The 26,580-nt window shown below is 53.5% G+C and overlaps 14 protein-coding genes across 14 annotated transcripts; 6 read left to right on the plus strand and 8 right to left on the minus strand.

The window, feature by feature from the left end:
* Positions 1 to 393: 393 nt before the first annotated feature.
* Positions 394 to 1,923, plus strand: N7510_006568 (putative MFS transporter; the record flags this gene model as incomplete). Its single annotated transcript, XM_056978494.1, has 3 exons — positions 394 to 540; positions 590 to 797; positions 854 to 1,923. The coding sequence occupies 3 exons, from the start codon at positions 394 to 396 to the stop codon at positions 1,921 to 1,923; spliced, it is 1,425 nt and encodes a 474-aa protein (XP_056834526.1).
* A 125-nt stretch (positions 1,924 to 2,048) lies between these two features.
* N7510_006569 (uncharacterized protein) lies at positions 2,049 to 2,797 on the minus strand (the record flags this gene model as incomplete). Its single annotated transcript, XM_056978495.1, has 2 exons — positions 2,049 to 2,446; positions 2,518 to 2,797. 2 exons carry the CDS (start codon positions 2,795 to 2,797, stop codon positions 2,049 to 2,051), a joined length of 678 nt encoding a protein of 225 aa, XP_056834527.1.
* A 385-nt stretch (positions 2,798 to 3,182) lies between these two features.
* On the plus strand, positions 3,183 to 5,629 carry N7510_006570 (polyamine transporter; the record flags this gene model as incomplete). The annotated part of the gene is made up of 8 exons (XM_056978496.1): positions 3,183 to 3,449; positions 3,501 to 4,141; positions 4,299 to 4,674; positions 4,738 to 4,904; positions 4,963 to 4,972; positions 5,284 to 5,345; positions 5,400 to 5,471; positions 5,539 to 5,629. 8 exons carry the CDS (start codon positions 3,183 to 3,185, stop codon positions 5,627 to 5,629), a joined length of 1,686 nt encoding a protein of 561 aa, XP_056834528.1.
* A 217-nt stretch (positions 5,630 to 5,846) lies between these two features.
* Positions 5,847 to 6,578, minus strand: N7510_006571 (uncharacterized protein; the record flags this gene model as incomplete). The annotated part of the gene is made up of 1 exon (XM_056978497.1): positions 5,847 to 6,578. The coding sequence occupies one exon, from the start codon at positions 6,576 to 6,578 to the stop codon at positions 5,847 to 5,849; it is 732 nt and encodes a 243-aa protein (XP_056834529.1).
* A 406-nt stretch (positions 6,579 to 6,984) lies between these two features.
* Positions 6,985 to 7,473, plus strand: N7510_006572 (uncharacterized protein; the record flags this gene model as incomplete). The annotated part of the gene is made up of 1 exon (XM_056978498.1): positions 6,985 to 7,473. One exon carries the CDS (start codon positions 6,985 to 6,987, stop codon positions 7,471 to 7,473), a length of 489 nt encoding a protein of 162 aa, XP_056834530.1.
* A 423-nt stretch (positions 7,474 to 7,896) lies between these two features.
* Positions 7,897 to 8,771, minus strand: N7510_006573 (uncharacterized protein; the record flags this gene model as incomplete). The annotated part of the gene is made up of 3 exons (XM_056978499.1): positions 7,897 to 8,340; positions 8,394 to 8,606; positions 8,655 to 8,771. 3 exons carry the CDS (start codon positions 8,769 to 8,771, stop codon positions 7,897 to 7,899), a joined length of 774 nt encoding a protein of 257 aa, XP_056834531.1.
* A 231-nt stretch (positions 8,772 to 9,002) lies between these two features.
* On the minus strand, positions 9,003 to 10,263 carry N7510_006574 (uncharacterized protein; the record flags this gene model as incomplete). Its single annotated transcript, XM_056978500.1, has 3 exons — positions 9,003 to 9,756; positions 9,810 to 10,031; positions 10,088 to 10,263. 3 exons carry the CDS (start codon positions 10,261 to 10,263, stop codon positions 9,003 to 9,005), a joined length of 1,152 nt encoding a protein of 383 aa, XP_056834532.1.
* Positions 10,264 to 10,701: 438 nt separating this feature from the next.
* On the plus strand, positions 10,702 to 12,268 carry N7510_006575 (FMN-dependent alpha-hydroxy acid dehydrogenase; the record flags this gene model as incomplete). The annotated part of the gene is made up of 3 exons (XM_056978501.1): positions 10,702 to 11,598; positions 11,652 to 11,869; positions 11,926 to 12,268. 3 exons carry the CDS (start codon positions 10,702 to 10,704, stop codon positions 12,266 to 12,268), a joined length of 1,458 nt encoding a protein of 485 aa, XP_056834533.1.
* A 139-nt stretch (positions 12,269 to 12,407) lies between these two features.
* Positions 12,408 to 13,663, plus strand: N7510_006576 (ketopantoate reductase family protein; the record flags this gene model as incomplete). The annotated part of the gene is made up of 3 exons (XM_056978502.1): positions 12,408 to 12,643; positions 12,830 to 13,043; positions 13,112 to 13,663. 3 exons carry the CDS (start codon positions 12,408 to 12,410, stop codon positions 13,661 to 13,663), a joined length of 1,002 nt encoding a protein of 333 aa, XP_056834534.1.
* A 323-nt stretch (positions 13,664 to 13,986) lies between these two features.
* Positions 13,987 to 20,183, minus strand: N7510_006577 (uncharacterized protein; the record flags this gene model as incomplete). Its single annotated transcript, XM_056978503.1, has 7 exons — positions 13,987 to 15,824; positions 15,887 to 17,706; positions 17,761 to 18,190; positions 18,326 to 19,129; positions 19,186 to 19,520; positions 19,712 to 19,819; positions 19,879 to 20,183. 7 exons carry the CDS (start codon positions 20,181 to 20,183, stop codon positions 13,987 to 13,989), a joined length of 5,640 nt encoding a protein of 1,879 aa, XP_056834535.1.
* A 686-nt stretch (positions 20,184 to 20,869) lies between these two features.
* On the minus strand, positions 20,870 to 21,184 carry N7510_006578 (uncharacterized protein; the record flags this gene model as incomplete). Its single annotated transcript, XM_056978504.1, has 1 exon — positions 20,870 to 21,184. One exon carries the CDS (start codon positions 21,182 to 21,184, stop codon positions 20,870 to 20,872), a length of 315 nt encoding a protein of 104 aa, XP_056834536.1.
* Positions 21,185 to 21,789: 605 nt separating this feature from the next.
* Positions 21,790 to 23,061, plus strand: N7510_006579 (alcohol dehydrogenase family protein; the record flags this gene model as incomplete). The annotated part of the gene is made up of 5 exons (XM_056978505.1): positions 21,790 to 21,908; positions 21,973 to 22,751; positions 22,803 to 22,854; positions 22,912 to 22,956; positions 23,004 to 23,061. The coding sequence occupies 5 exons, from the start codon at positions 21,790 to 21,792 to the stop codon at positions 23,059 to 23,061; spliced, it is 1,053 nt and encodes a 350-aa protein (XP_056834537.1).
* A 164-nt stretch (positions 23,062 to 23,225) lies between these two features.
* On the minus strand, positions 23,226 to 23,636 carry N7510_006580 (uncharacterized protein; the record flags this gene model as incomplete). Its single annotated transcript, XM_056978506.1, has 3 exons — positions 23,226 to 23,315; positions 23,386 to 23,492; positions 23,543 to 23,636. The coding sequence occupies 3 exons, from the start codon at positions 23,634 to 23,636 to the stop codon at positions 23,226 to 23,228; spliced, it is 291 nt and encodes a 96-aa protein (XP_056834538.1).
* A 686-nt stretch (positions 23,637 to 24,322) lies between these two features.
* N7510_006581 (uncharacterized protein) lies at positions 24,323 to 24,872 on the minus strand (the record flags this gene model as incomplete). The annotated part of the gene is made up of 2 exons (XM_056978507.1): positions 24,323 to 24,455; positions 24,535 to 24,872. 2 exons carry the CDS (start codon positions 24,870 to 24,872, stop codon positions 24,323 to 24,325), a joined length of 471 nt encoding a protein of 156 aa, XP_056834539.1.
* Between the last annotated feature and the right edge of the window lie 1,708 nt (positions 24,873 to 26,580).

The following is a 26,580-nucleotide window of genomic DNA, read 5'->3' on the forward strand; positions in this document are numbered from 1 at the left end:
TTTTTCAATAACCGAGCGACCGGGCTTATCCAACGCCGAGGAATACGTCCTGCCAAAGTGCAATAAAACCGCCCCAATACGCGAGGGAAAAAATTAGCCGCGTGGGGTTACCAGCCAGGGTCGCAGCGGGTGTTGTTCCCAGAAACGAACTGCCCGAAGGGGAGTCTACACAGCGGCCGTCGCCGCCGTGCACGGAGCTGATCAGCGCAAGCATTCAGCCAACAGATGGCTCCACTCGAGATGCCACGGCGCCGGTGGTTGGAATCCAGGGCACTAGCGTCGGAGAGTCGGAGAGTCGGAGAGAGGCCAAACAAAGCTCGTATTCGCGGGGTCATCATAAAGATGGCACCGTCTCGCCCTCTGCCACCGATCGGCTGAGAGACTCTGGAGAACATGTCGCAGCCCACGAGCCCCGAGATGCCCACGTCCGATGCAGTGGCCAGCACTGGCCAAGGCCGCCGATCGGTCCTTTACCAGCTCTATACACATTGCTGGTCTCAGATCATCTTGATCAGCTTCATCTGTTTCTGCTGCCCCGGAGTGAGTGTCGTGTGCGTCTTCTCCGGGGAACCGTAGCTAACGATACCAGATGTACAATGCCCTCTCCGGCCTGGGAGGATCCGGCCAGGTCAATGAGACCGTCGCCGCTAACGCGACAGTCGCGCTGCTCGCTGCCACCGCAGGGACGGCGCTCTTCGTGGTTGGGCCCATCTTCGACCGCGTCGGTCCGCGAGTGTGTCTGCTGCTGGGTGGATGGACGTATCCCCTGTATTCGGGCAGTCTGCTCTGTTTCAACTGTATGCCGCCGATCGAATCTCTGACTCGGAACGAGCTGACATTCTTCTTTCGGCAGCCACGAAAAATGGAGCTTTTGTTATTGCCGCCGGCGCCATTCTCGGCGTAGGCGCGTCCTTCCTGTGGGTGGCACAGGGGGCCATCATGACAACCTACGTGCCCGAGTCGCAAAAAGGACGCGCGATTGCGGTCTTCTGGGTCATTTTCAACCTCGGCGGCGGCGTGGGTTCCCTCGCCAGCTTTGGCCTGAACTTCCACTCTACGAGCGGAACTGTATCGGACGGGACATATATTGCCCTGCTAATCATCATGGCCATTGGATGGCTCCTGGGCGTGCTCATCTGCCCACCCGCGGCCGTGCGACTTGAACAGCTGGAGGCAACACCCGAGAGCGAGAAGAATTGGCGGCGCGTCGCGAAGCTTTCGGCGGAGACGCTGAGCGACTGGCGAGTGCTGTGCATGCTGCCACTCTTCTTCTCGGCGAATGTGTTCTACTCGTACCAGCAGAACGTTGTCAATGGCTTGACTTTCAATATCCGCACGCGCTCGCTCAACGGTGCCCTGTACTGGTTGGCGCAGATGCTCGGTGGACTGATCATCGGCCTCATGCTGGACATGCCGTGGCTCACGCGACCCATGCGAGCCCGAGTTGGCTGGGCGTTTCTCTTCATCACGGGCATGGCCATCTGGGGCGGCGGATATGCCTTCCAGAAGTGGTTCGACCACCGCACGGCGCTGGGGTTCCAGCAGGATATCGACTACACGGACAGCCACCAGTCCGTTGGCCCGATCTTCCTCTACATCTTCTATGGCGCCTACGATGCATTCTGGCAGTCCTTCTGCTACTGGCTCATGGGCACCCGATCTAACTCGCCCGCCGTGGCGGCCATTCTGGTCGGTGCATACAAGACCTTCCAAGCTACCGGGGGCGCGATGGCATGGCGCATCAACGCGCTGCAAAAGCCCGCTGTGACGCAGTTTGCCATGGACTGGGGCTTGTGCATGGGATCGTTGGTCGTTGCGATCCCGACGGTCTGGTCCGTCACGCTGACTAGCGACGCCGCTTCCACGGACGGTCAGGATGTGCTGGACGCGACGGACAAGCCTCAGTCCGAGGGCAAGGTATAACGTGTCGTTCAGATCAGAGAATTGCAATAGGAGAGAGAAATCCACCGGGCCTGCTTTGTACCAATCCATGCACGAGACGACTCGTAGACTATGATTTCAGGACGTATTTACAAATTCTAATGTCTTCACCGCATGCACTTCTTCAGCACCGCCGCCTCCAGCAGCAGCTTGGTGTACTGTCGATGCAGCCATGCCACATATGGGCCCATAGGAGCCGCTTCCGCTTTGCCCAGGCCTTGGTAGAAGCAGCTCTTCAGACTGAACTCGGCAACGCCCTGGTCCTGCTTGATGACGGCGCCAATCTCGAAGAGTCCATCGGAGTCGCGGACCTCTCTGATGCGTGGGGAATCGCCACAGCGGACGGTGATGTGGTCCTCGGTCTTCTCGACCACTTCGAAGTGATCAGTGATAATCGTGCCTAGCTCGTAGGTGCTCGAGAGGAGGTCCTTGCGCTCCCAGAGGTGGTCGGCAGTTTCGGGGTTCTGGTACTTTCGGGCCATATAAGCGCGCTGGGGGATGTATCCTTGACGTCAAATGGCGGTTAGCTCTTGCCAGGATTATGTTACCCGCCATTGCGGGATGAGGCAAACGTACCCATGCCACCCCAGACGCCGGCGCAGAATGCCTCGACCAGCTTGCCCTTCTTCTCCAGCAGGGCAGGGTCGATCTTGTCCAACGGCACGCGGCGGACGCAGACGTCGTGCAGAGTTGGGTTCTTGTTGGGGTTGTACTTGTGGAAGGAGGGGGAGTGGAAGATGTGGTCGGAGGTGTCGATGGGCTCGAAGATGTCGTTACGGGTGGCGCCAAAGAAGACGCCGACGGAGGCCAGGCCACCAGCGGCGGCGACCTTGACGGCGCGACTGAAGATACCCATTGATTGTGTATAAGCGACCGCAAGAGTGAGCGTGAGGGGAAAAGGAGGTGCGGAATAGGTAGGTAGGAAAGAACGGAGGAAGGAAGGGAGTGAAGTTCCACGGAGAAAGAGCGGCTCGTCACGAGACTTCGGGGTTGTCGCCGGTCGCTCCTTCCTGGCAGGAGGGAGAAACTAACTAGTTAGCCAACTAACTTATAGATTCAATATTATTAAAACTCTTGTAAGCTGTCCTGATTCAATCGTTCTTTGGACGTAGCTAGGAGGAGGTAGTTCCTAGGTGTGAGAGCAGTCAGTCGGGATATATATTCCCGCACCTCAAATCCAAATGACCAACACGCATCGGAATTTCTGACCAGCTAGGGTGGGCTCATCAGCAACAAGAAGAATGGCATTCCAGCAGTCGGAATTGCCGACCCCGATGCTCCACGGGCGCCCCGGACCAGGCTTCCCCCATACTCGAGGGGGTAACGAGACCCCTACCGGCTATGAGAAGAACTGGCTCCCCTCAGGACAGTGGATGATTTCTCAAAACACATGGCGGACGTCAAGAATGAATCCTCTAGCCACCAGGGCGCCATGCCCGAAGCCGACGAAAGAGCACCATGATCAGGAACGGAAGACGGCTGAGGAGCGAGATGTCAACCACCCGCAGGTACAGCATACCCACCTCCATGGCCATCCCATCTGACACCGTGCGGTACAGAATTGGTCTCTGAGGGCCAAGATGTCCACGTATCTGACAATCTGCGGCTTCACCTTTTCCGCCAACGTCAACTCCAGCAACTTTACCGTCGCGACGCAGGAGATCATCAAAGAATTCCATGTCAGCCAGACCCAGGCCGGGCAGCTGGTGTGTTTCAATGTGTTCCTCTTCGGCGTGGGCAACATCTTCTGGGTCCCGCTCATGCGAGTGGTTGGGAAGCGTCCGGTGTACCTAGTGGCCATATTGGCGCTCTCCATGATGAACGTATGGTACAGCCAGGCCGTCAGTTATAACGAATTGCTTGCTTCGCGCATCCTCTCCGGATTTCCCGCCGCTGCGGCAGATGCGACGGTCCCCGCGGTCGTTACAGACATGTTCGGTCCCCAAGATTGTGGCCACTATATGATGTTCTTTCACCTTGCGCTGACCACGGGCCTGTTCATGGGGCCGTTGATCAACGCATACCTAGTCCAAGAGCGGGACTGGCGCTGGATGTGTTACTTTCTCTCCATCGCGGTTGGGATTAGGTTTGTGGTGTCTGTCTTCACGATCCGAGAAACCTCATACGTCAAGCGCCTTCCAGCGGGTTCATCGTCCACAACCACGCGTTCGCCGTGGCAGTGGATGTCCCTCACGATCGGGTACAACCGTGAGGCCTCTTTCATTCGAGCCTCGATGGATATCTGGCCCATGCCGGTTATCCGCCATTGATATGGTGTGCCTTCACTATTGGAATTTCCGTCGGATGGTTTGTATTACCTGGGAATGCCCTTTTTCAGCCACTAACTCTGGTCATAGGAATATCGTTGTGCAACTGACAGCATCCCGTACTTTTTTACAACCACCCTATAGTTGGCAATTGGGTAGCCTCGGTCTGCTGTCATTAGCAGGGTTCAACGGCGCGGTCCTTGCGTTTTATGTCGGTGGCCGGCTTATTGATATAATTTCGACCCGTAGCACTGCACGACATGGTGGTGTCCGTATGCCCGAATATCGACTGCCAGCCATCGTGATCCCCGGCACCATTGGCCCGGCGGGGATTTTGATCTTCGGGCTCTGCGTTGCGTACCGGACGCACTGGATCGGCCCAGCCTTCGGCAACGCCATGCAAGCATTTGGAGTTGCTGCCATCTCGAATGTCGCCGTAACCTATTCCCTAGACTCCTACAAACCAGTACGTTATTTGCTCCTCAGCTCGGCCTTGCACTCATGGGCCCCGTAATTGATTCTTCTTCAGGTAACCGGCGAAGCATTGGTGATCATCTTTGTGATTCGAAACACGATTGGAATGCTTTTGTCCCTTTACGCAGCGGACTGGATCGAGCACCATGGACCGGCACGCGTTTTCGGTGAAATGACGGCCATCCAGGTTGCCAGCGTTCTATGCGCCGTCCCGCTATTCTTGTGGGGACGATCATTAAGAGTCTTCACGTTTAGTTACGGACCAATGAAGCGTTTTCAGGAAGCGTGACGTGAGTTTGTAAGTAAAGCGAGTGATCGAATAGCTGGCGGACATAGTCAACCGAGTGTTAGGCAATGCTGCGGCCTTCCTCATGATTTGCCACTGCCCCACGCAGACGCGGGGAACCACAAACCAGGTGACCGTCGAACAATTGTAGTATTCGTATCCTCCTTTCTCTGTACCAATCTTCTTCACTTGGTTCGGCGGTTCTTGTATTATTGCCCAGAGCTTAGCTAAGACCATGACGAGTGCCTATGTCAGTCTCAATTAACCCAGATGCGGGAAACATATCACTTCCCAGATTCTACTGACCTGGATTAGCATTTCAACATCTGTTTTGAAAGTATTGAGGCATGGCAGGCATTTGAACCCTTTGATGACAAGTATGCTATTCGACCCATGCCAGTTTTGTTAGAATTTCTGACGGTGTCAAACAGATACAAGAAGAAGCTCGCGGCGATTGGAGCCCATGTCGGATTGGCTATTACAACCCGGTCATTACCGCCTATGTACAACTTTAGGCACGCCACCCTTCTTTCTTTCTTTTTCTTTGACTGACCAAATCTCCATGTCTAGGGCCGAGGTTCCACTGACGGTATCAATGAAGCAACTAATGGATGTCGAAGCTGGGGATGGGGTCAAAGTGCGCATCGAAAAGGGGGGATAGTTTCAAGGCCAAATTCAAAAGATATCAATTCAATTCAATGTTCTACTTGTACAGTCTCCCGACTCAATTCCGTAAAACATTTCTCACAAACAAAGATAGACCATAAACGAGTGGAACGGGTTTAACCATCGTCATGATAACCCATACGTTGCCATAGCTATCATTTCCCTCTGAGATCGGGGAACAGACTATGGCGTGAAGACAAAGTCATCGACATTCAACGAGTTCCGAAGCCGAACAGCGGAAGGCCGGTGGAAAGAGGAAGACCCGAGGCTGAGTTTGAGGCAGACGAAGAGATCTCGGATGGCAGGGAAACAAATCCGAAAGTAGTCGAAGAAGAGGCAGAAGAAGAAGAAGAAGTGGGAGCTGAAGAGGAAGTGAAAAGAGGAGTGCGAGTGGGAGTAGCAGAAGGCGAAGGCAAGACGCCACGCTTCTGGACACTGGCCGAGGCAAGAGCAGCGGCCACGGACTGAGCGTCAGCGAGTAGAGATGGCAGATCCGTGGGAATGGCTAGAGACTCTCCACGTTTCTGAGCACCACTGGAGGCTAGAGCGGCCGCCACAGATTCGGCATCAGAGATCAGAGATGGCAGATCCGTGGGGATAGAAAGCGACTCGCTACGCTTCTTCTGGGCACCAGCAGATGCGAGGGCGGCCGCGACAGACTGGGCATCAGAGATCAAAGATGCCAGACCCGTGGGGATAGCCGAAGAGTCACTGCGCTTGAACTCCGCAGGCTCCGAGTCAATTGTCGGCGTGGGCAGGAGAGTGCTGTTGGAGGGAGCCAAAGGGTTGGGGAACGGGCTGCTGGTGGAAACCAGAGAAGGAGTCACGATGCCCAAGGAAGTTGGAAAGACATAGGTGCCATTGGGGTTCTTGGGGCCAACGAAGGGAGCGGCAATGGCAGTACCTGTAAGAGTAATGGCAAGGATAGAAACTGAGGCTCTCATGACGAATATCGAACAAATAAGAGTATGACTTTCGATGAACGGTGAGGGGTCTCAAAGAACAAAGGTTTGCAATCCAGAAGCAATGTTGAGTCTGCTTAAAGAATGGAGCTTCGAAGGTAGAATTCGAAGGGGATTTTATATCTTTCAGAGAGGACGCTCTGACCGGCAAATCCATCTTGCATGGGGTCTTGGAGAAGCCTCCACCATCCTGCACGATGATCCGGCTTTTGCGAACTCCAAATCCGTGCTTATCTTTACTCATGGTGGACCGAGGATCTCGCACTCCGAGTGGCCGAGAACAGACGAGAGCACTTCTATCGTCATTCTGGGCCTGAGGTTTCGTAATGGCTAGCATGGAAGCGAGAGGCAATCGTCGACGAGATGGCGATCCGGTGTCTGGTTCGGAATGAGGTGCCCTAGCTCTAACCAAGGGCACATGGTAGAAGATCGACGGATTTGGCAGTTCGCCCTGCGCGAATTGTTGGAGAAATGGGCCGTCGGGGGTTTTCCAGGTAATAAGCCACACGTTCAGGGACTGCCGATTGACGATCGTTTGCTGATCCCCGTTCCCGCCGTTTTTGGCGACTCGACCGAGTGCCCGATGCTGGTCCGCCCAATGAGGAGTGTCCTCGATAGCATTTCCCACAAAGAAACCATGGATCAGCTCGGCTCCTTGGTGATCGGATCAACAGATACCGATCGAGTCGGCCAGAAGGAATCGGCATCTAGACATGATGTACGATGCCGGACGATCTGCACGTTCTTTTCAGGATGTCCCGGATCGTGTATCCGGAGATCGATCCGGTTGGGAATCTTGGAGACATCAGTATCTATGACGCATAGTGACCGACCCGAGTGCTTCAGTTCCCGGTGTCGGGCGCTTGCTGGCCAGTGATTGCAAAGGGAACTTCGGCGATGGATCGTTCGGTCAAGGTCCGTTCGATTGGTCTAGATGAGCAGAACAAATGCACCTCATAATACTAGCTTTCCATTCTCCATGGATCTCTAATTCGCACCGTCGCAACCGGAAAGCTTTGAGGGGTGAGCCGATACCTTGTTTTCTCTTGCTAAAGGACCAAGGTTACCTACGATGCATCGCATGATTGCCGAGGGAGATGGTTGTCCCAGTTTCTTCCAATTTAACAAACGACGGCTTGTTCCACTGTGTTTCGCGATAGAGATAGATATATTTCAGGCCAGGGAGTCGTCTTCGTTCCGTCGTAATTTTATAGGATGATAATTCGCCTTTCCTTGCGCTGCTTCATTCACAATTTATATCAAATAGTAATGGCAGTTCATTATTACTTCTGATGAGAGACTACCGCCCCATCCAGCCTCCGTCAACCGTGTGAATCTCGCCACTCACGTAGGCGCTGGCTCGGCTAGCCAGGTAGACCACTGGACCTTTGAAATCGTCCGGATTGCCCCATCGCGCGGCGGGGATGCGAGCCAGGATGCTGGCTGCACGTTCCTTGTCCTGTATCAGGGCTGTATTCATGTCCGTTGCGACGTAACCTGGGGCAATGGCGTTGACATTAATGCCCTTGGATGCCCACTCGTTCGAGAATGCTTTGGTGAGCTGTGCCACGCCACCCTTGGCCGCTGCATAGGCGGGCACCGTCAGCCCACCTTGGAACGAGACAAGCGAGGCTACATTGATGATGCTCCCGCGTTGTCCAGAATTGTTGGGCGTGCGGGTGAGCATGTAGGCACCGACATCGCGGCAGAGCGTGAAGACGGTGGTTAAGTTCACTTGGAGGACCTGTAAGAACGGTCAGGAATGGCTTATTGTGGGTCTCAGAGATAGAAACAAACTTCGTCCCAATCTTCTTGCGGGAACACATGGCTTGGGTGTCGTCGCTGAATTCCGGCACAATTTAGAAGAATGTTGATGTCGTGGCCGTCCTTGACGATCGTTGACACCAGTGCCGACACGGATTCTTGCGATGCTAGGTCGGCCGTGTAGATGGTGGCCTTTTGTCCCAGCTTGTTGATTTGCTCTTTGGTGTTCTGGTTGCTGGTATCTCTCTGGGCCAAGTCAGTTGTTTTTCACCGTGGTCAAGGAGACAAACACACCTGTACCAGAACCACATCGGCGCCGGCTTCAGCTAGGGCTAGGGCCATCGCCTGGCCAATGCCGCGCGTTCCACCGGTTACCAAGGCAGTTTTACCCGTCAGTGAGAAGAGATCCATGTTGTTTGTGTTCTTGACGGAACTTACAGAGGGAAGCTGGCTACATAAATACTGCATACTCGGCCTGTTGACCCCCATGCGGGGATGGCGTGGGGGTGGGGCGAAGGCTGAAAACAATTCACAAAGATAACTACAACAACTGAAACAGTAGCATTTTGCTACATGCGAACTTGACCTGAGTGTACCGTGCTAGATGCGTAGCTATAAATTAATATGCTCTCGAAAGCTCCCCTACCATTCGCGAATCGACCCGTCAGGCCCGTAGAACTCCTTGGGCTGCCAGGGCTCTGTCTCCTGGCTGATGCGCCGCACCAACTCTTCGTCTATCTCTATTCCTAGTCCGGGCTTGGTAGGCGCGGCCACAAAGCCTTCCTGGATCTCGAAGACGGTCTTGTCCACAAGATAGCTGTTAAGGTCAATGTCGCCTGCCTCGACATTGTAATGCATGCCTAGGGACATCTCCTGGATGACAAAGTTGGGAGTCGACACGGCTACCTGGAGCGAGGCTGCCAGGGCAATGGGACCCAACGGACAGTGAGGGGCGATGGCCACATCGTACGACTCAGCCATGGTCGCCATCCGCTTGGTCTCCGAGATACCGCCCGCGTGGGCAATGTCCGGCTGTAGAATGTCCACGGATGCATCTTCCAAGAAGCGCTTTACGTCCCATCGGGTGTACAGTCGCTCCCCAAAAGCGATGGGGATGCTCGTCTGGCTCGAAAGCTGTTTAATGGCCTCAGGGTGCTCACATAGCAGCGGCTCTTCGATAAACAAGGGCTGATACGGCTCCAGGGCCTTGACCAGCTGTTTGGCCATGGGTCGATGTAGTCGGCCATGGAAATCTAGGCCTGCATCCAAGCCGAGAGCCTTGACCTGCTTCAATCGCTCCACACACGACTGGAGCACGGCGGGTGAGTCCAGCCAGTTGACGTCCTCGGTGGCGTTCATTTTGACGCACTTGAGACCTTGAGCAATGCGAGCCTTACTGTTCATCATGGATGTCAGCAGAATGGTATCCCCGGGCACAGAGACACTCACGCTGCGGCCTCAACATCACTCGGTCGGTCCCCTCCAATCCAGGCGTACACCTGCACCTTCTGACGTACCTTCCCACCCAGCAGCTGATATACCGGTACGCCTAGCCGCCGGCCCTTCAGATCCCACAGCGCAATGTCGATTCCCGACAGAGCTGACATGAAGACGGGTCCACCCCGGTAGAATCCCAGTCGCCAGACCGTCTGCCAAATGTGTTCGATATCGCTGCGGCCGATCAGGATCAGCATCAAGGAAAAAGAAGACGACGATGGCTAGCGTACTCTGCTTCATAGCCCACAATCCTCGCAATTATCTCGTTCAGTGCGCCCTCGACGGCCAACGAGTGACCCTCGAGTGTGCCCTCTCCCCAGCCGATCTGGCCCTCATCGTCGGTGACCTTGACGAACAACCAGCGGGGCTTGACGCGAAAGTACTCGATTGCCTTGATCTTCGCCATGGTAAAATAGTGTGTGCAGCTTAGAGCGTATGCTACTTTCGGGCTGCGATTGCATTAGTTATAACCGCGGACGACGGTCTTCCCCACACGAGCATCCCACGCGGGGGTTGCACGGATGAAGTCCGACACGAGCTAAGATTGAACCCTATGTGCGGCTGATTGGTGGAAGAATTCGATACTGTCCTCCCAGTTGGCAAACAATGCCCGGGCAGATAATACATTATTGGAGATTTCCATTGTGTCCGTGGGGGTTTCTGTCATGCTGAGGCCTGTAAGATGGGACGCACCGACTACGCAGGATTTGCTCACCATAGCTCGATTGAGTTGTGACGATCGACGGGGGAACCCCCACGCCCCCGCGGCGAAGGGGATCAGCCGAGCGGACTTATCTTCATGGCGAAGAGTTCTCGTGTCGCAATCGGTGGATGAACAAGCACAATGAAGGTCTCGCGCAATGAGATCGAGCAGCACAACAGCCGCCGCTCATGCTGGGTGGCCATCCACGGCGCTGTCTACGATGTGACTGGTACGTTGCGGATGCGAGATGGACGGCCAACGCTGACCGACGGTCCAGATTTTCTGGACTCTCATCCCGGTGGTGCCCAGGTCATCCTGCGGTGCGCGGGTAGAGATGCCACCAGCGATTTTGACTCGGTTCATTCTCCTGAGTTGCTGGCTGAAGCTTTGCCAGAGACCGCCTGGCGTGGTCAGATCGACCCGGCTGAATTGGCCGCACCTCGCGGGCACTCTGATGTTGATAGTGAGAAGCAAAAGAGTGCATCCGATGTCCCGCCGCCGCTGAGGAATCTCCTGAACCTCCACGATTTTGAGGAGGTCGCGCAGCGCTATCTCTCCGCCAATGCCTGGGCCTACTACTCATCGGGCGCTGACGACGAGATCAGCAAGCGACAGAATGCCCGGGCCTACCAGAAAATCTCTTTGCGACCCCGAATTCTTCGCAAAATTACTACAGTTGATGCTACAACGTCTATCTTGGGCTATTCTTCATCTCTTCCTGTATACATGTCGCCTGTCGGCATTGCCAAGCTGGCTCATCCGGACGGCGAGTGTGCGCTGGCCGCAGCAGCGGGGAAAGAAGGTTTGGTCCAGGTGCTAGCCAACAGCTCGAGCATGCCCATTGAGCGGGTTGTGCAGAGTTGCGTTTCTCCAGATCAGCCCATCTTCCAACAGTTATATGTCAACCGGGATATCAGCAAGTCTGTGGATCTTGTGCGGCGTGCCGAGGCCGCTGGGGCACGAGCCATTTGGATCACGGTTGATTCACCGGTTGTGGGAAAGCGCGAAATGGATGAACGATTGAATCTGACTGTCACAGTATGGACCCGTTTCATAATTAGCAAGGAATAAGAACGCTGACCAGAGTTCAGGCTAGCGAAAGTGGCTCGCAGGGAGCCGGAGTGGCAAAGACCACGGCTAACTCGATCTCTCCATTCATAGACTGGAGCATTCTCTCGTGGCTTCGGGAACTCACCAGCCTGCCTGTTGTAATCAAAGGAATTCAAAGCGTCGAGGATGCTGTGCTCGCATACCAACATGGCGTGCAGGGCATCGTGCTCTCCAACCACGGCGGCCGATCGCAAGATACGTACGTTGAGCCTCGACAATGGTGATATCATTTAATGCATACTTATATATATATAGTGCCCAATCGCCGCTCCTGACTCTACTAGAGATTCGCAAATTTGCGCCATTCCTGATCAACTGCAAGATGCAGATCTTTATCGACGGCGGTATTCGCCGCGGTACCGACGTGCTCAAAGCCATTGCGCTGGGTGCTACAGCCGTCGGGCTGGGGAGGCCATTTCTGTTTAGTTTGTCTGCCGGTTACGGTGAAGATGGGGTGCGGCACATGCTGGCGGTGTTGCGGCAAGAGATCGAGTCCAACATGGTGTTTCTAGGAGCAACCACACTAAGCGAGCTGAGGCCGGAGATGGTCAACGCCAGCCGGCTGGAACGGGACTTGATCGGCAGCGTGAAGTTGTAAGGTCTAAACACGTTTCAGTCTGAATAATAATAATTAATGAATCTTTTACATCTTCCACCACCACGTTCCGTGGCGTCATTCTCGTCAGCCCCAGCGTCTCCACCCCCACGCTCCCACACTTCGGAGGATGGCCGGTGCTATGCGGGGTTGGATGAGTATTAAACAATCCGGCCACAACGTACTCTTCTACAGCGCTCGGCTTCGTCCACGCGATAATAATGTCAGACCAGATCGAGGTGCTGCTCTACGGCCTAGGAGCGTAGGTGTTCCTCGCTGCTGTGCAAAAGTGTTCGTGTCTGATCAATGCAGGATTGGCTCCTTTTACGCCTTCATCCTCAGCCGTTCTGACCGTGTGCGGTTGACGGTAGTAGCACGGTCAAATTATGACGCAGTATCTGCCAATGTATGCCATTCTCTTCTAGCTGTCGCGAGGAACAAAACGAGTTGACTTGTCGGGTTAGGGGATTACCATCGATAGCGAGAACCATGGCCAGCACACCTTTCACCCACACCGAGGTTGGTAGATTGCCGGTTTGCTCTGTGTAACCACCACACTGACAGGACCTGGCTGACAGTGGTCAAATCACCCGCCGAGGCACCGAAGATGGACTACATTGTATGCGCCCATAAGGCTATTGATCAGGACGGCGTGGCGGCGCAGTTACAACCGGTAGTCGACGATACCAGGTCTACAATTGTGATTATCCAAAACGGCGTCGGCAACGAGGAGCCATTTCGAAGGAAGTTCCCCCAATGTTCTATCCTGACCTGCGTGGTATGCTCGCCAATCACTCTATTGAGCGCCTCGGCTAATTTCCGCAGACATGGGTAGGGGCCACGCAGACGAGCCCCGGCATTGTCAAACATACCAAATCCGAAGACATGCAGATCGGCCTCTTCCCAAATTCACAGGTCGATGAGAAAGTCGAGCGCCAACGGCTGGAGAGGTTCGCTGACCTCCTCCACCACGGCCAGACGCGGTTCCAGATTTTGGAAGACATGCAGCGGCAGCGGTGGGAGAAGGTCGTCTGGAACGCTGCATGGAACTCGCTCACCACCCTGACCATGGTGGACACACAAACCTGGCTGCACTCCTCTGAGGATGCCACACCCTTCACTCGGCAGGTGATGCGCGAAGTTATCAACATTGGTCGCGGCTGTGGGGTGTCGCTGACCGAAGACCTCATCGACCAGCTAATGGGGAAGATTAACGCCATGCCGGGTATTGGTAGCAGCATGCAAACAGATTGCAAGAACGGGCGGCCGATGGAAATTGATGTGATCTTGGGCTTTCCCGTGCGAAAATCGCGAGAGCTAGGGATCTCGGCTCCGTTTCTAGAGACTCTCTATGTCATCTTGCGTGCAATCGACGGCCGATTGAAGGCCGCATTGTAGGTGAATATAGCTGATTGGTTGGGCAGCGAAGCGCGGTTATCAGAACGAATATATTTGTCTGTTCCATAAACAGATGCGATGCTAGTATAGAAAACCACAAGGACTCGGGAACATTAGAACCAGTCCACCAGAAATATATGCAAAAGAGGAACGCCGTAATCCAAGATCCAAATGGAACGAACCAGACCAGGACCGGCTCGTCTGTCCGTCATCTATATACTCCAAATTTTCTGGTCATTACCCCATAATGGCGACAACCAATATAAACAAAAAGCATCAAGATTGACATGAAATCATAGCGCGTGAATGTGAGAATGTCCGTGCTAAAGCGGATCATGGGGCTGAGGAAGCTCCTGCAGCTGGACGGACGTGGTTTTAGCGCTATCCGGCGCCTGATTACCAGGCGGGTCACCAGGCGGCTTGGGGCTTGGTGGTTCTTCGTCCACGGCGAAACGCCACCGGGCATCTGCACCCATAAACATACGAAACCCATATCGCTTATTGAGGGTGGAGAGGTGAGCGCGCCTTTGACTGTTGCTCCACGTGTGTGTTTTCTGGAAATCACTGAGCATCCGACTGTGCGCAACCCAGGGTATCACAGCCCCGATGGAACGCGGCAATCGAGGTCCACGGAACCGCCCGCGACGAGTCCCAAAGACGATTAGCACCACCAAAGTGTCGAGTGCGATGATAAGGAGAGCGATTGCGAGAGACGGAACCGAGGGTACCATACACCAGGTGCTGCGAGTCACCGTTGCATTGGCGACTGGTAGTGGTTCGGGGAGGAACTCAAGATAGATATCACGCCAAATCGAGAAGTAGGTACTGTACACCCACTGGTACACTGTCTGAGTTAGATCCATCAGACGCTCAGTGTGCAGGTACCCAAGGCCTGGATCGTCCCGTTCATAGAGACGCGCAACCAAGAAACCCGCCCAGTCATAGGAAGAGATATTGTAGCTCCCGTTTTCAGAGGTGGTGTTGCCCACGAAACTCTGAGGGATAGCGGCGAAAACTTTGTTGAACTGGCCCAGACTCACGGTGGCATTGTCAAACATAGTACCCGATGTGATTGAAGAGTTTGCCACGGGTTTACTGCTTTCGATCTGACCCCGCTGATCGAAACTGATGGTGAAATTTTGCAACTGGATTTGAGGTTCACAGTGCAGCGCAATGGTGTTCTGGTCGGTAATTGGAGTATCGGCCCGGTAATCCCAACGTCCGACCACCAGCACAGTGGAGGTCTGGCACCGATCCGAATCATTCATGTCGCTCGGAGACAGGAAATGAATGGACAGTGCAATTCCTTCGTCCTTGCTCCGGAGGGTGGGCATACTTGCATTGCATTGCACAGAAGGATCCTCAAACAGTGTGTACTGCCAATATTGATGCACATCATCTTTGTTGCGGACGAGAGCTTCAGCTGGGGACAGAGGTTGACACTGCAGCACTGTCCCAATGCCAAGGGTCGACGCCCCGTAGACAATATCAGGGTCCGGGTCGCGCATGGCGACAGGAATGAAAGACTGGTTGGGGCTCGTCCACGACAGCATGGGGACGCCGCTCGTGATGCTAGTCTGAATGAGGTCATATTCGGTGAACTCGGCAGCAAAGTCGGTCTGCCAAAAGGTGGACTGGCTATAGTTTGTCGATAATTCTCCGGTGGGAAGAGTGGAAGCCGTAAGCTGCTGTGTGAACAGCCCACCGGCGACGACCGTCAAGACCATGTTGATGATACAAATAAGGGAGACCAGCCCCAGCAACACGTGACGGTGTCGTACAGCCTTGAAGAAGACAGCAAACGGGCTTTGAGAGGAATAATTAAGTGACAATGACGCCCGTGCCGAGGCCATGCCTCGTTGAAGGTGAACCCATGGTTCGAGGACACTTAGGTTGCGGTAGATGGATGTGCATAGCGAACTCACAGAGGACGCTACTACCGAAGGAAGAAAGGAGAGGATGATTTGGAAGGTGCTTGAGTCGGACTGCGTTAAATGCCGGAATCGGCCATCCCGAAGGAGAGAAGATATGACTAGTCCCATGAGAATGATGACGGCCGCAAGGGCCAGACACTCGACAATAAAGAAGGGGATAACAAGGAAGTGTGGCATGGGGTCGACGCGTATTTGTAGGTCCTCGCCATTGAGTTGAACAGGGGAGCCTATTCGGCCGGGTCAGTTGGTGTATTGGGCGAACCCATGGGACACTGGGGTGGTTACGTACCATCTTCTGCGAGTATCTCCATACGGTTTCCAGTGGGCCCAGGCCGCCAGTAGCAACGGGCGTTCCGGAAGATGCGTCGTAGTTGTCTCGTGGAGAATTGATGAAATTCTAACTGCGGTTCTGCCAAAATGTTGCTCGGATGAAAGATATCGGCTGCGATACTGCACATGGCACCAATGGATCCTGGATCACTCTGGAGAAAGGTTTCCCGCGACCGGTACAGAAGGAGCAGATATAGCGCGGTGAGGGTTGCGAGCCCCAGAATGAACTCAGAACCCAACGCTGCAAAGCGTACGACAGCGATGGCGACTTGATCTGAAATGCGACGTGCAGGCACGATTGTCGGGGTGCGGTCGGGATCAAACAGTCGGCCGAGGGTGAGCACAAATGTTTGTTTCACATCACGATTAATCCTAGCCTTAAATTGGGCTTGGGTCATGACAGTAGAGGTATCCAGCACCAATAGCGGCTGCAGGTCTCCCAATTCCTCGCTGATGACGGGCAGTTCTGTGACGGTGCGACTGCCCGTTGTCTTATTGTCGCTGATGAAGAGCATGTCACTGGTATACGGCGAGCGTTGGGATAAGAGAGCCTGGAAATGCTCGATGTTGAACTGGGAGGCCGTCAGCGTCCGAGAGGTAGCATGATCAACCTGTATTCCTGTGATGGAGCTATTTGAATGCATGGAAACCTGAGCCTCCGCTTCATGGTAGGTGACATCGCAGGCAAAGGCAACACCCGTCGCACCGTATTGGGCAGCAGCGGAATCAGGATGCGAGACATTGATGGCAATGATCATGCCATAAAGATCGTACGGATCACATCCGGAAGATGAGAAAGCGTGTCTCCGGTTTGGATATTCGGCCCGTGTGACATTGGTGATGACAGGCTCCCAGTAGCGCACCTGCAGGTAGTCGGTCTCGGGAAAGAAAACAGTGTCATAGTGGAAGTCCAGTTTGCACCGGGTAGAATCTCCATTCTCGTCTTGCAGAGCGATGCCAGTGGCGTTCCACGACACGCTAGGGTATCCATTTTGGGGCTTGTGGATCGTCACCGAGAGTTTGTCATCTACCTTCACGTCGCGGCATTTGAGCTGGGCCCAGTACAAGGTCTGATCGAGAGACCACAGAGTGGTTTCCGACTCTGCGGTGGCGGGGATTTCCACGGGTGCAATCGCGAAATTGGCGGAGCGAGATCGGCGTAGGTTCTCATCCGAAGACAGCACCGAGTCGACTGTATTGTTGGCTTGAACGGACATCCAGGTTGCCTGAGTGGCCAGGTCGACCAGATGAGGCCAGCTGCGCATCGTCTCCCGCTGGACGACCGTCACTTCCCGGAGTTCGAAAACTGTGCTTTGCAGGGCTGGAAGAATCATGCGAATCAGCACGGTCATCAAGGAGACCCAGAGCACAACCCAATGATGGCGCCGCGCCGCATTGATCGGGGTGAGGATGGTCTGTCCGAAGGTGTAGTTGATAAATAGCACACTGGCCGGCGCCCCGTGTGGCTGTGACAACTGGAAATAGGGTTCGAGTCGGAGCACGTCGAAGTCGGTGACGGTCCAGATCATGAAGAGCACGAGGGCGACAATGATCGGGACGTAGTTGTAGCCGAACGATTGCAGGGCGGAGACTTCATCGGTGTCCGGAAAGAATGCCAACCCCCTTCCCGATCGCTGTACTGGCGAAGGCCTTCCAAGGCCAGCAGCATGGTGAGTGTGAAGCAGGCTAGTGCGGCGAGATACGGCGGCCGCAGGGCCACCGGGCGCCAGCCCTGGCGGTCGCTGCGGGCGGGAGGTGCGACGAGGGACCAGGTGAGACCTGACGGAGGGAGATGATCAGCCAAGCCTCGGGCAGAAAGGAAACGTAACTTACGGATCCATTGCGCCCAGGGCCTGCGCAGTAACTTGTCGCCCTCGACGAACATGCTGGGTGAACGGGCCCCGACGGCGCACACAGGGGGACAGAGCAACGCGGATCGCAGGGCATTGCCGATTTAACCGTCGAAAAGGGCTCCAAGTTGGAGGGTCATGGTTCTGATTATTCAGGGGAGACGGAATTGCGGCGAACGAATGGAAGATGGAGGGGGGGGAAAGACGAATGAGAAAAGAACGAAAAGCAACGACAAGGAAGGAACGAGATCGACGCCAAGAAGTGGGCATTGGCAGCATGACGCAGCAGAGAAAAGCAAGAACGAGACCCGGCGAAGAGGCTGATTTGGAGAGGGTCACCTGATTCGTGGGCCCCGGTGGACATGCATCCATGGTCGGCCCAGGTACAGTTCCTGTTCCATCCACGGAAGACACTGACATTTTGAACTAGGTACCTAGCTACACCCGTCACTGACAACCCCCATGTGTCCCTGTCGATCCGCCCCTCGCATCAAGCACCCGGCTGGCCACGTGGATCCAACTAACGCACTATATAGTCCCTTACGCACTAACCGTAGGCTCCTCCTTCGCCGTCATCTTCTCCGTAGCCGGCTCCTCGGCAGCCCTCTCGGTGGTCGAGGTTCGCGCCGCCGTCACTTCCTCGACGACCACCGGGTTGTGCGCCTTGGCCGCCTCCAGGTCGCCATGCTCCATGGCGATCGTCTCCCGGGTCTTGACGTGAGTCTTCCAGGCGGGCGTGCCCAGGTACTGGATCCCGTTCGGGTCCTCGAACATCAACTCCGTCTCTTCTAGGGTCTTGCCCGCGGTTTCGGGGAAGATGAAGTACACGTGGATGAACATGGCCGCGTTGAAGCAGCCGAAGATCAGATAGGTCTTCCACATGATATTCGTGAACGCCGGCGGAGTGAAGAGACCCAACGCCATGTTGAACACCCAGTTGCCCGAGGTCGACAGCGCCACGCCCTGACTACGCAGCCGCAGCGGGAACAGCTCGGGCGGGTAGGTCCACGACGCCGGCCCCCAGGTCGGGGCGTACGACGCGACAAACAGGTAGGTGCAGGCAATCAGACCCGAGGCCGCCGAGCCCGTCAGCCGCATCGACTCTTCCGGGGTACTATCAATCCCGCCGGGGACGACAACCCCATGGGAGCCCATGATGCCAGCGTTGGCGAACATGAAGATGGTCATGAAGAACGCGCCGACCAGCATCGTGGGACGCCGACCCCAACGATCCTGCCAGATCAGGGCCGGGAGGGTCATCACAACGTTGATAACATACTGGATCGACGACGACAGGATGCCCGAGTTACCAGAATAGCCCGCCATGCCGAATACGTAGCCGATGTAGTACACTGGAGCAGTCAGCGAGGGTCCGGACGAGGCGCTGGGGGGAGGGGGGAATACGGACTCATGACGTTCATGCCGGTCAGCTGAGACCAGATCTGCGTGAATAGACCGATGAGCGTGCGGTTCAGCATCTGTGGCTTGAAGAGATCGAGATAGGTGACGTGCTTGAACTGCCGCTCGATTTCGCACATGTCTCGGATATCTTGCAACTCGATGGCGATGAAGGGGTGGTTAGGTTCACCCCGGGCGTGCACCATCGTCAACACCTGCTGACACTCCTCCCACCGATCCTTTCGCGCCAGCCAGCGGGGGGACTCGGGGAGAAGGAACATGGCAAAGAAGAGCAGGATGGCCGGGATCATCTGCAGCGCCCAGGGAACCCGCCAGGCGGCCGGCCTATAGTCATACGAGTATTGGCCGCCAATGTACGCGCAGCCATACGAGATGCGATAAGGCCGTCAGCGGGACCGGAGAGAAGGGGAAACCGGACTTACTAGTACATGATCAGAATGCCCCAGGTGATGGCCCATTGTTGCAGGCCGACAAAACGACCACGCTTCGAAGGTGGAGACAATTCACTGACATACACGGGCACCTGGGCGGATTCGATACCCACACTCAGACCGTTGATGATACGGCCCACGATGAGCATGCTGATGTTCTGCGAGGCGCAGATCAAAGTTGAACCGATGACCCTGCAAGAAAAGGTCAGCTAGCGGAGCCGGCATCGCCATCGCGCACGAGAATGCCATACCAGATCAGACACCCGATCATGATCGAAGTCTTGCGGCCTAGGTGATCCGACAGCGGGCCTGAGATCAGGGCTCCGAGCCAGGAGCCGGCCGCCATAGCGGCTGTGATCCCACCCTGCACCGTGGACGTCGGGCCCGTGCAGTTCGGTTTGTCATTGAACGGAGGGCCGTCAGGGCCTTGGTTGAAGTAGCACTTGTACGAGTTTTCCGTCAGCTGCGCCGACATGGATGCGATGTCGAAGCCAAATAGGCCGCCGCCGACGACGGCGACGGCCGAAATCACGTAGATGTTGCCGACTTGTTTCATGATCAGTCAGATACGAGAGCAAAAATGTGGCGCTGCTTCACCGGAGAAGGGGGGCCCTTCCGGGTTATAAGTACTCACACACGCATCTTCGGTGCTGAACCATCGTATGCATCGTACATGGTGCCATGATTCAGGCCCCGGCGCACGCACCAGGAGGCAGGCGGGTTAGTTTGCTCCGAAGTACCATCGGGGTTAATAATTATTATTCATGATTATTATTTTTCGAGGATATACTACGATATTAGCGGGGCCTGGCACGGGTTTCTCATGGACGCGCGAATCATGGCCCTCCGATGGTAGCCAATAAAAACTGGTTTATAGGACCCAGTGCTATGTCGTTAGTCGAAAGGACGCGCGCGCACCACTTGGCCCCCATGGGGATCGGGGTGCTCTGGTCCACACCTCCATTCGGATCCCCACAAGACGCCAGATGAGGGAGATTCTGCTGTTGCTGTGATGTTTTTGATGATTTTCCATTTTGACCTTCGGTCCCGAATTTGCCGGCTCGACCGTGACATCCCGTCAGCCATGGCAAAGCTTGGTATGCTGGTGGCGTCGCCTGGAGCTTTCAACCGAGCCCTAACTCCACATGAGATGGATGCTCGAGCTCCCGTTCCACCAATGAATGTCTTGCCGACTGGCCGAGTCTGGGGAACAGGCGTACGACGGTTGTTTGGCGAAAGACGCTACACCGGTCTAGCGCCGCTGAGAATCATAGCGTGACCAGGAACGGGAAGATCGACGCGATCCATCGTCTCGCGTGCGTGGCATCGTTCGAATCGGTTGCGATGGCGATAGGTCAGCCAGGAAGGAACGACGCCGCTCAAGCACTGCATGGGTCTGGTTGCTCCTCCGCGATGGCCGAAGAAGGCAAAATTCCTGAAACAAAAGGACGTAAGAATCCTGGGCGGTGATGTCACGACGGACCCCAGAAAGGACGCAACTGCAGACGGCCCCGAGATCGGGGCTATTATAAGAATATTTTGCGCCTGTTCCACCATAATAGTACATGGTGTAGGATTTGCTCCGGAGATAAATTAATACGGAAGAATCACATTGCTGAACCTAGAAAAGTCACCGACTCTCGGGCCGCAGCAGATCGGGGTACAGGCTATACTCTAGCGCCGTGTTCTGCTTGGTTACCTAAATGAGGATTTAGGCCCTGCTGAACCATCGACATTTGCTGTGTCGAAGCCAAATATAACTGTGGTCCTCCTGTCGATCCAAGTTATCGGATGCCTGTGAATTGCATCCTCGCAGACGATTGTGGATCAAATCTCCGGATGCCAACGCCTGCTGCGAATCAAGAATCGAGACATGCACAGGATCCTCGAAATGGACTTCAATCATCTCTCCTAAAAGAAAATCACCGGCACGAACTGTGTGTCGCGCTGCGAGTTAAACAAATCGGGCCTCCGGCGCAAATATGTACATCCGAGCACAACCGAGGTCCAGCGGGGATGGCCATTGCAGGCCAACCAAAACCCCTCAACGGGTTTCACGGCAACCAACATACTACCTGCACCTAGTTGTTCCATGATCTGTCGGCCGTGATCATTCAAGCCCTGGCATTTAATTCATTATCGATATTGAAGATTCACTCGCCATGCAATCCGTGGTGTTCAAGGGTACCCTGCAGGTCGCGCTGGAGGAACGGCCGCGGCCTCAGATCCAAGATCCCACCGATGCCATTCTCAAAGTGCGGTACACGGCTCTGTGTGGCAGGTGAGTAATGCGCGTTGAGTAGTAACCTTGGGGGTTCATCTACTGACACTCGAGCGCGTTTCAGCGAGCTGCATGTCTTCCGTGGTCATCAACCGTCAGGAACGGGTTTCATAATGGGCCACGAGTTCACGGGAGAGGTAGTAGAAACCGGATCAGAGGTGCAAGTATTCCAGAAGGGCGATCGAGTCGTGTCACCCTTCACCGTCAGCTGTGGGAAATGCTTCTACTGCGAGAGCGGGGTTTCCTCCCGGTGTGCCCAAAGTAAACTGTACGGCTCGGCTGTGCTGGATGGAGGCCAGGCTGAGTATGTGCGAGTCCCTCTCGCAGATTCGACTCTATTTCATGCACCTGCGGCTATCGATGAGAAGAAGTTGGTGTTGATGGCCGATATCTTTCCCACTGGCTACTTTGCGGCGAAGAATGCCTTTCGCACCCTGGATGCCGCTGTCATTTCAACTAGCACGGTGTTACTCTTTGGATGTGGTCCTGTAGGGATTTGCGCCTTGGTCAGCGCCCTCGAGTATCAGCCGAAACACTTGATTGCCATCGACAGTGTGCCGTCGCGTCTCGAACTCGCACGGAGCCTCGGAGCGGAACCGTGGAATTTTCAAGAAAACGAATCCGGCCTGCGAGAACGAGTCAATGCCCTCACCGACGGTCGAGGCGCCGATGTAGTGATCGAGGTCGTCGGCCATAGCAGCGCACTGCGGATGGGATTCGAGATGCTTCGACCGTGGGGTCTCATCTCGAGTGTTGGTGTACACAATGGCGAGATCCCCTGGACCGGAAATGAGGCCTACGGGAAGAATCTGCGTATTCAAATGGGACGATGTCCAGTTCGAAGTAAGCGTGCTTGACTCGACCGTTCTTGCGTGGCTAAAGTTGTGGACACAGGTATCTTCGGTGAAGCAATGGATTTGTTGGCGAAGAAACAAGATCAGTTGGAGTAAGACGGTTGCAATCCAGAATAATGCATCAGGAAAGCTGACCGAGACCTACATAGCTTCATGTCACACGACATCCGTCCCCTCTCCCAAGCCGTCCAAGCGTAAGCGTTCCGCTCCCGCGAAGCTGGGCCAGACTGACTAAATGCAGATACGATGACTTCAACCACATGAAGTGCCAAAAGGTCATTTTCGAGGCCGGAAAATAAGGTAATAAAGTATTGGCGAACGCCGAATTTGGCGGCCAGAGGACTACTGGATACGGTGATATTTAAGGGTGCTCATATCTTCCGTTAGCAAGGCAATACATTGTGGCTTCTTTCAGATCAGAAGGTCTATATCATATTTATTACATCCAAATTTTGCTTCTAGCCTAATCCCTCCTAGATTCATTTCTTTCGGCGACAGATTGCACGTGCGATGATACGGAGCCCGTTGCCGGAACCATTTCAAACGCTCGACTCTGAGGCGCCATTTAGTAGTATCCCCGTCATAATCTGAGGATAAGCGGCAAAATACCTCTTTGAACTCACTTCTCTAGCGACCTGTCGGTTGATTTCGTCGACTGGTTTGCTCAACACCTGGTCTGATGTGGTAGCCCACTGCACCTGGTCCTGGTTGAGCGCGCTTTTCCCTGCGGCTGTAAGGTTGAGCAACCCTTTAATCTCCTCTTAAGGTCAGAGAACTTACTTGATCCAACCCCAGCTAATTCAGTGCTTTTGTTCGTGAGGAAGCGTATCTCCTCATCGGTTAAACGCTCGCCCCGACGTGCCCGCTCGAACATGCGGTGTCTGAACTGTAACGAGTCCATATCTGGATAGAGACACAACGAATACCTAAAGTCCTATCTGTTTTTACTGTCTTTCTATTTGAATTGTTGGCGGGGTTTGCGATCATAATATATACATGCTGTTGGTCGGATATGATGCTAGTGGTGGTAAGGAGTGGCTATACCCGATGACAGGTCGGCGACATCATTGCTTGCAACCAATAATCTATGTAGTACTATCGCCGATTCTATTGTCGTCACAAAAGACTCCTAGGCTGATCCACCACGGTAGATTGCAAAAGGAAATCTTCATGCGTCTCGTCAATCCACTCGCGTTCCAACATCATGAAGGTAAGCATCCTGAGATATATCCTTTCTGGTCAACCACTGACAAGTCCACGCTCTATCGGCAATAAAACATTCCAAAGCGTATTACCTAACAATATGTTTTTAGTCATCTCCATGGAGAAAATAGACCATTTGATGAAATTTTATGCAATAAATATAAGGCCCGGTTAGTATTTAGTTTAATTCATAATTTGATCGTTATCATCAAAGTTATTTAACTGTATCGTTACACGATAAATTGAATATATATCATATTGTACATAAGACCTCGGACAAGTACCTGGCGCTCTTCCATACGAAACAGAACTATCATGTCAATATCAGGTTTTGGAATATCGAATCGGCTGGTTTAATTATGTCCTATGTAAGTGCTTTAGCAAAGTTTCTGCCGATAATAAGAATGATGGGCGGAACTCACGACCCAGTGGCTTTGCGCGTTTAGAAATTGACTTGGCCTGGTCTTGTTTAATTTTTGCCAGCCGAGCTCTGCGAATAGAGAAGTTAGATCACAAATCACAATAGGGAAATATGTTGGATTTGTTAAAATCCTCGAAAAATGGCTCACTCTTCGGCTGCCTCCTTCTCTAGATGCTTGACATGATCTCTGGCCTGCTTGACAGCGCGCCGGGCTTCTATAAGGGCCTTATCTGCATCGCGCTCGGCAGCTTCCGCTCTGGAGACTTGTCCACGAGCTGCTTGGATAGATGGGTCTTCGGGATGGCGACGGATAATACTATGCCGGTGTGTGTTGCCCGTGGAAGAGCGAGACCCTGATGACACAGACGAGCGAGAAGAATGATGCCCAAAGAGTCTCCCAGTGCTGCTACGAGATTGATTTGGATCATCGATACTTTGAGAAGTGGATGACGAGCTGGCAATTGAATCGCGATGAAAAATAGCCATTGTTAAGTATGAACTTCACCTTAGTGGGACGAAAGTCTGGGTTAAAAGTGCAGGCCCGAAAGAAAAGGTCACTAAGAGTCAAGATCTTCTATGCGAAAGGTGCAACTACCTAGTAGCTTATATATATCGTCCTTTTAACTCAAGTGACGTCAACGCGTCGATCGCAGTCTTATAATATAGTAACAGCCAATATTGCTCCGCCATATTGTGTCGATCTGTGATGTCAACCATTCTATTTTTTCAGCCACGATATTGAAATAGGATACAGAAGCCGGCACGCTGGCAGGTTGGTCTCATTCTATAGGTTGTCTGTACACCAAATTATCCTGTAATTACGTAGCAGTAGGAATGAATCCGACTGATAGAAGAATATTTGGGTATTTTCATGACAGCATTTTCGCTGTTATTGCATCATTGATCTATGTCAGTTGCATAGTCAAAATATATTAAACGGCCACTAGCGAAGCACGTTTAAGCAAATCCACGCACATGCAAGTAAGATCACTGCTATTCTGAGTATTTGCTTTGGCCTACAATGGTGAATAAACTGTCGATCTCTATCAAGCCACAATACAGGTGGCGTTCTAGTGTCAAAGCGTGGTCGCACCACACGTCATTGTCCACCACTCCCAATTTTGATTTTGTTATAGTGCACGTGTCATACGAATAACGACCTCTCCGTATTATGAGAACATACAGCTCGACAACTTATAACAAGTTCTCAAGATGTTTGATAAATTTATTCACGTAAAACATAACACGTACGACTAAACTGAAGGGTTGGGTCCTAGGTTTCGCCCCGATTGGGTCACAAACACTGCAAACATTAGTATGACCTGTGACTATATAAGTTAGATAGTTTCGCCTTGTATTGTTTGGTGATTGTTTAATAGTTCGAGATAAATTTTATCAACGTTGAATTCAGAAAGCTTTATTCATATACCTAACATTTATAGGTTTCCTATCTAATTGTGGTGCTTGATTGATGTACGAATTGATTTTATGGTATCTCTACTTAGTGTAGCTCAAAAATGTCACTTTAAAAGAGAGGACTGGAACAGTGATAAATAAATAGTTAGTTAGTTAACTAACTATTATATTAACATGATCAGCGGCTTTGTGACTACCAAGACCTGGATTTACGCAAAGTTGGGTTTTCATGGGTCCTAATGGGGTGCTCACGAAGGGTCCTGGGTTGGGTCCTGGGTCGAAGTCTTGACCCATTTATGTATTATGAGATCGATGTATACTCTCTTTTTCAAAAGCGGAAGGCGGACCTATGGGCGGAAATTCCCTAGTTATGATATTGGTCATTCTGATCGGAAGGCGACTATCGCCTGCCGTAATCCGTCAGTTACGTCTAATCCTATTCCATCACCAGCCGCAACTCGCACGGATCATCAATCAGCCGGCACAGACTGTAAAAAGGAGGGGTAATTGAGATGGCTATTAAATCAGACAATAATTCCATTCCTCTCACCAAGTCATTAGAGCGCAGTATTACTAATGGAAACCAGAAATATCACCTCTAACATAGCCTCCTCTTATCCATCCAATCCAAATAGGGTTAGGTCTTTCCACTCGGGCTGATCAGTCCCCCTTATCTCCAGGACCAGCATACCTACCCACCGCCCGTCTGGTCTTCTCCGCATCCTGCAGCGCGCACTCTACAGTCACATCCATGCATGAGCGTCAGCGAGTGTGGCGT

This window comes from Penicillium lagena (assembly GCF_028827675.1).
Source record: "Penicillium lagena strain IBT 129212 chromosome Unknown utg000003l_segment0_segment0, whole genome shotgun sequence".
In the NCBI taxonomy this organism is placed as follows: domain Eukaryota; kingdom Fungi; phylum Ascomycota; class Eurotiomycetes; order Eurotiales; family Aspergillaceae; genus Penicillium; species Penicillium lagena.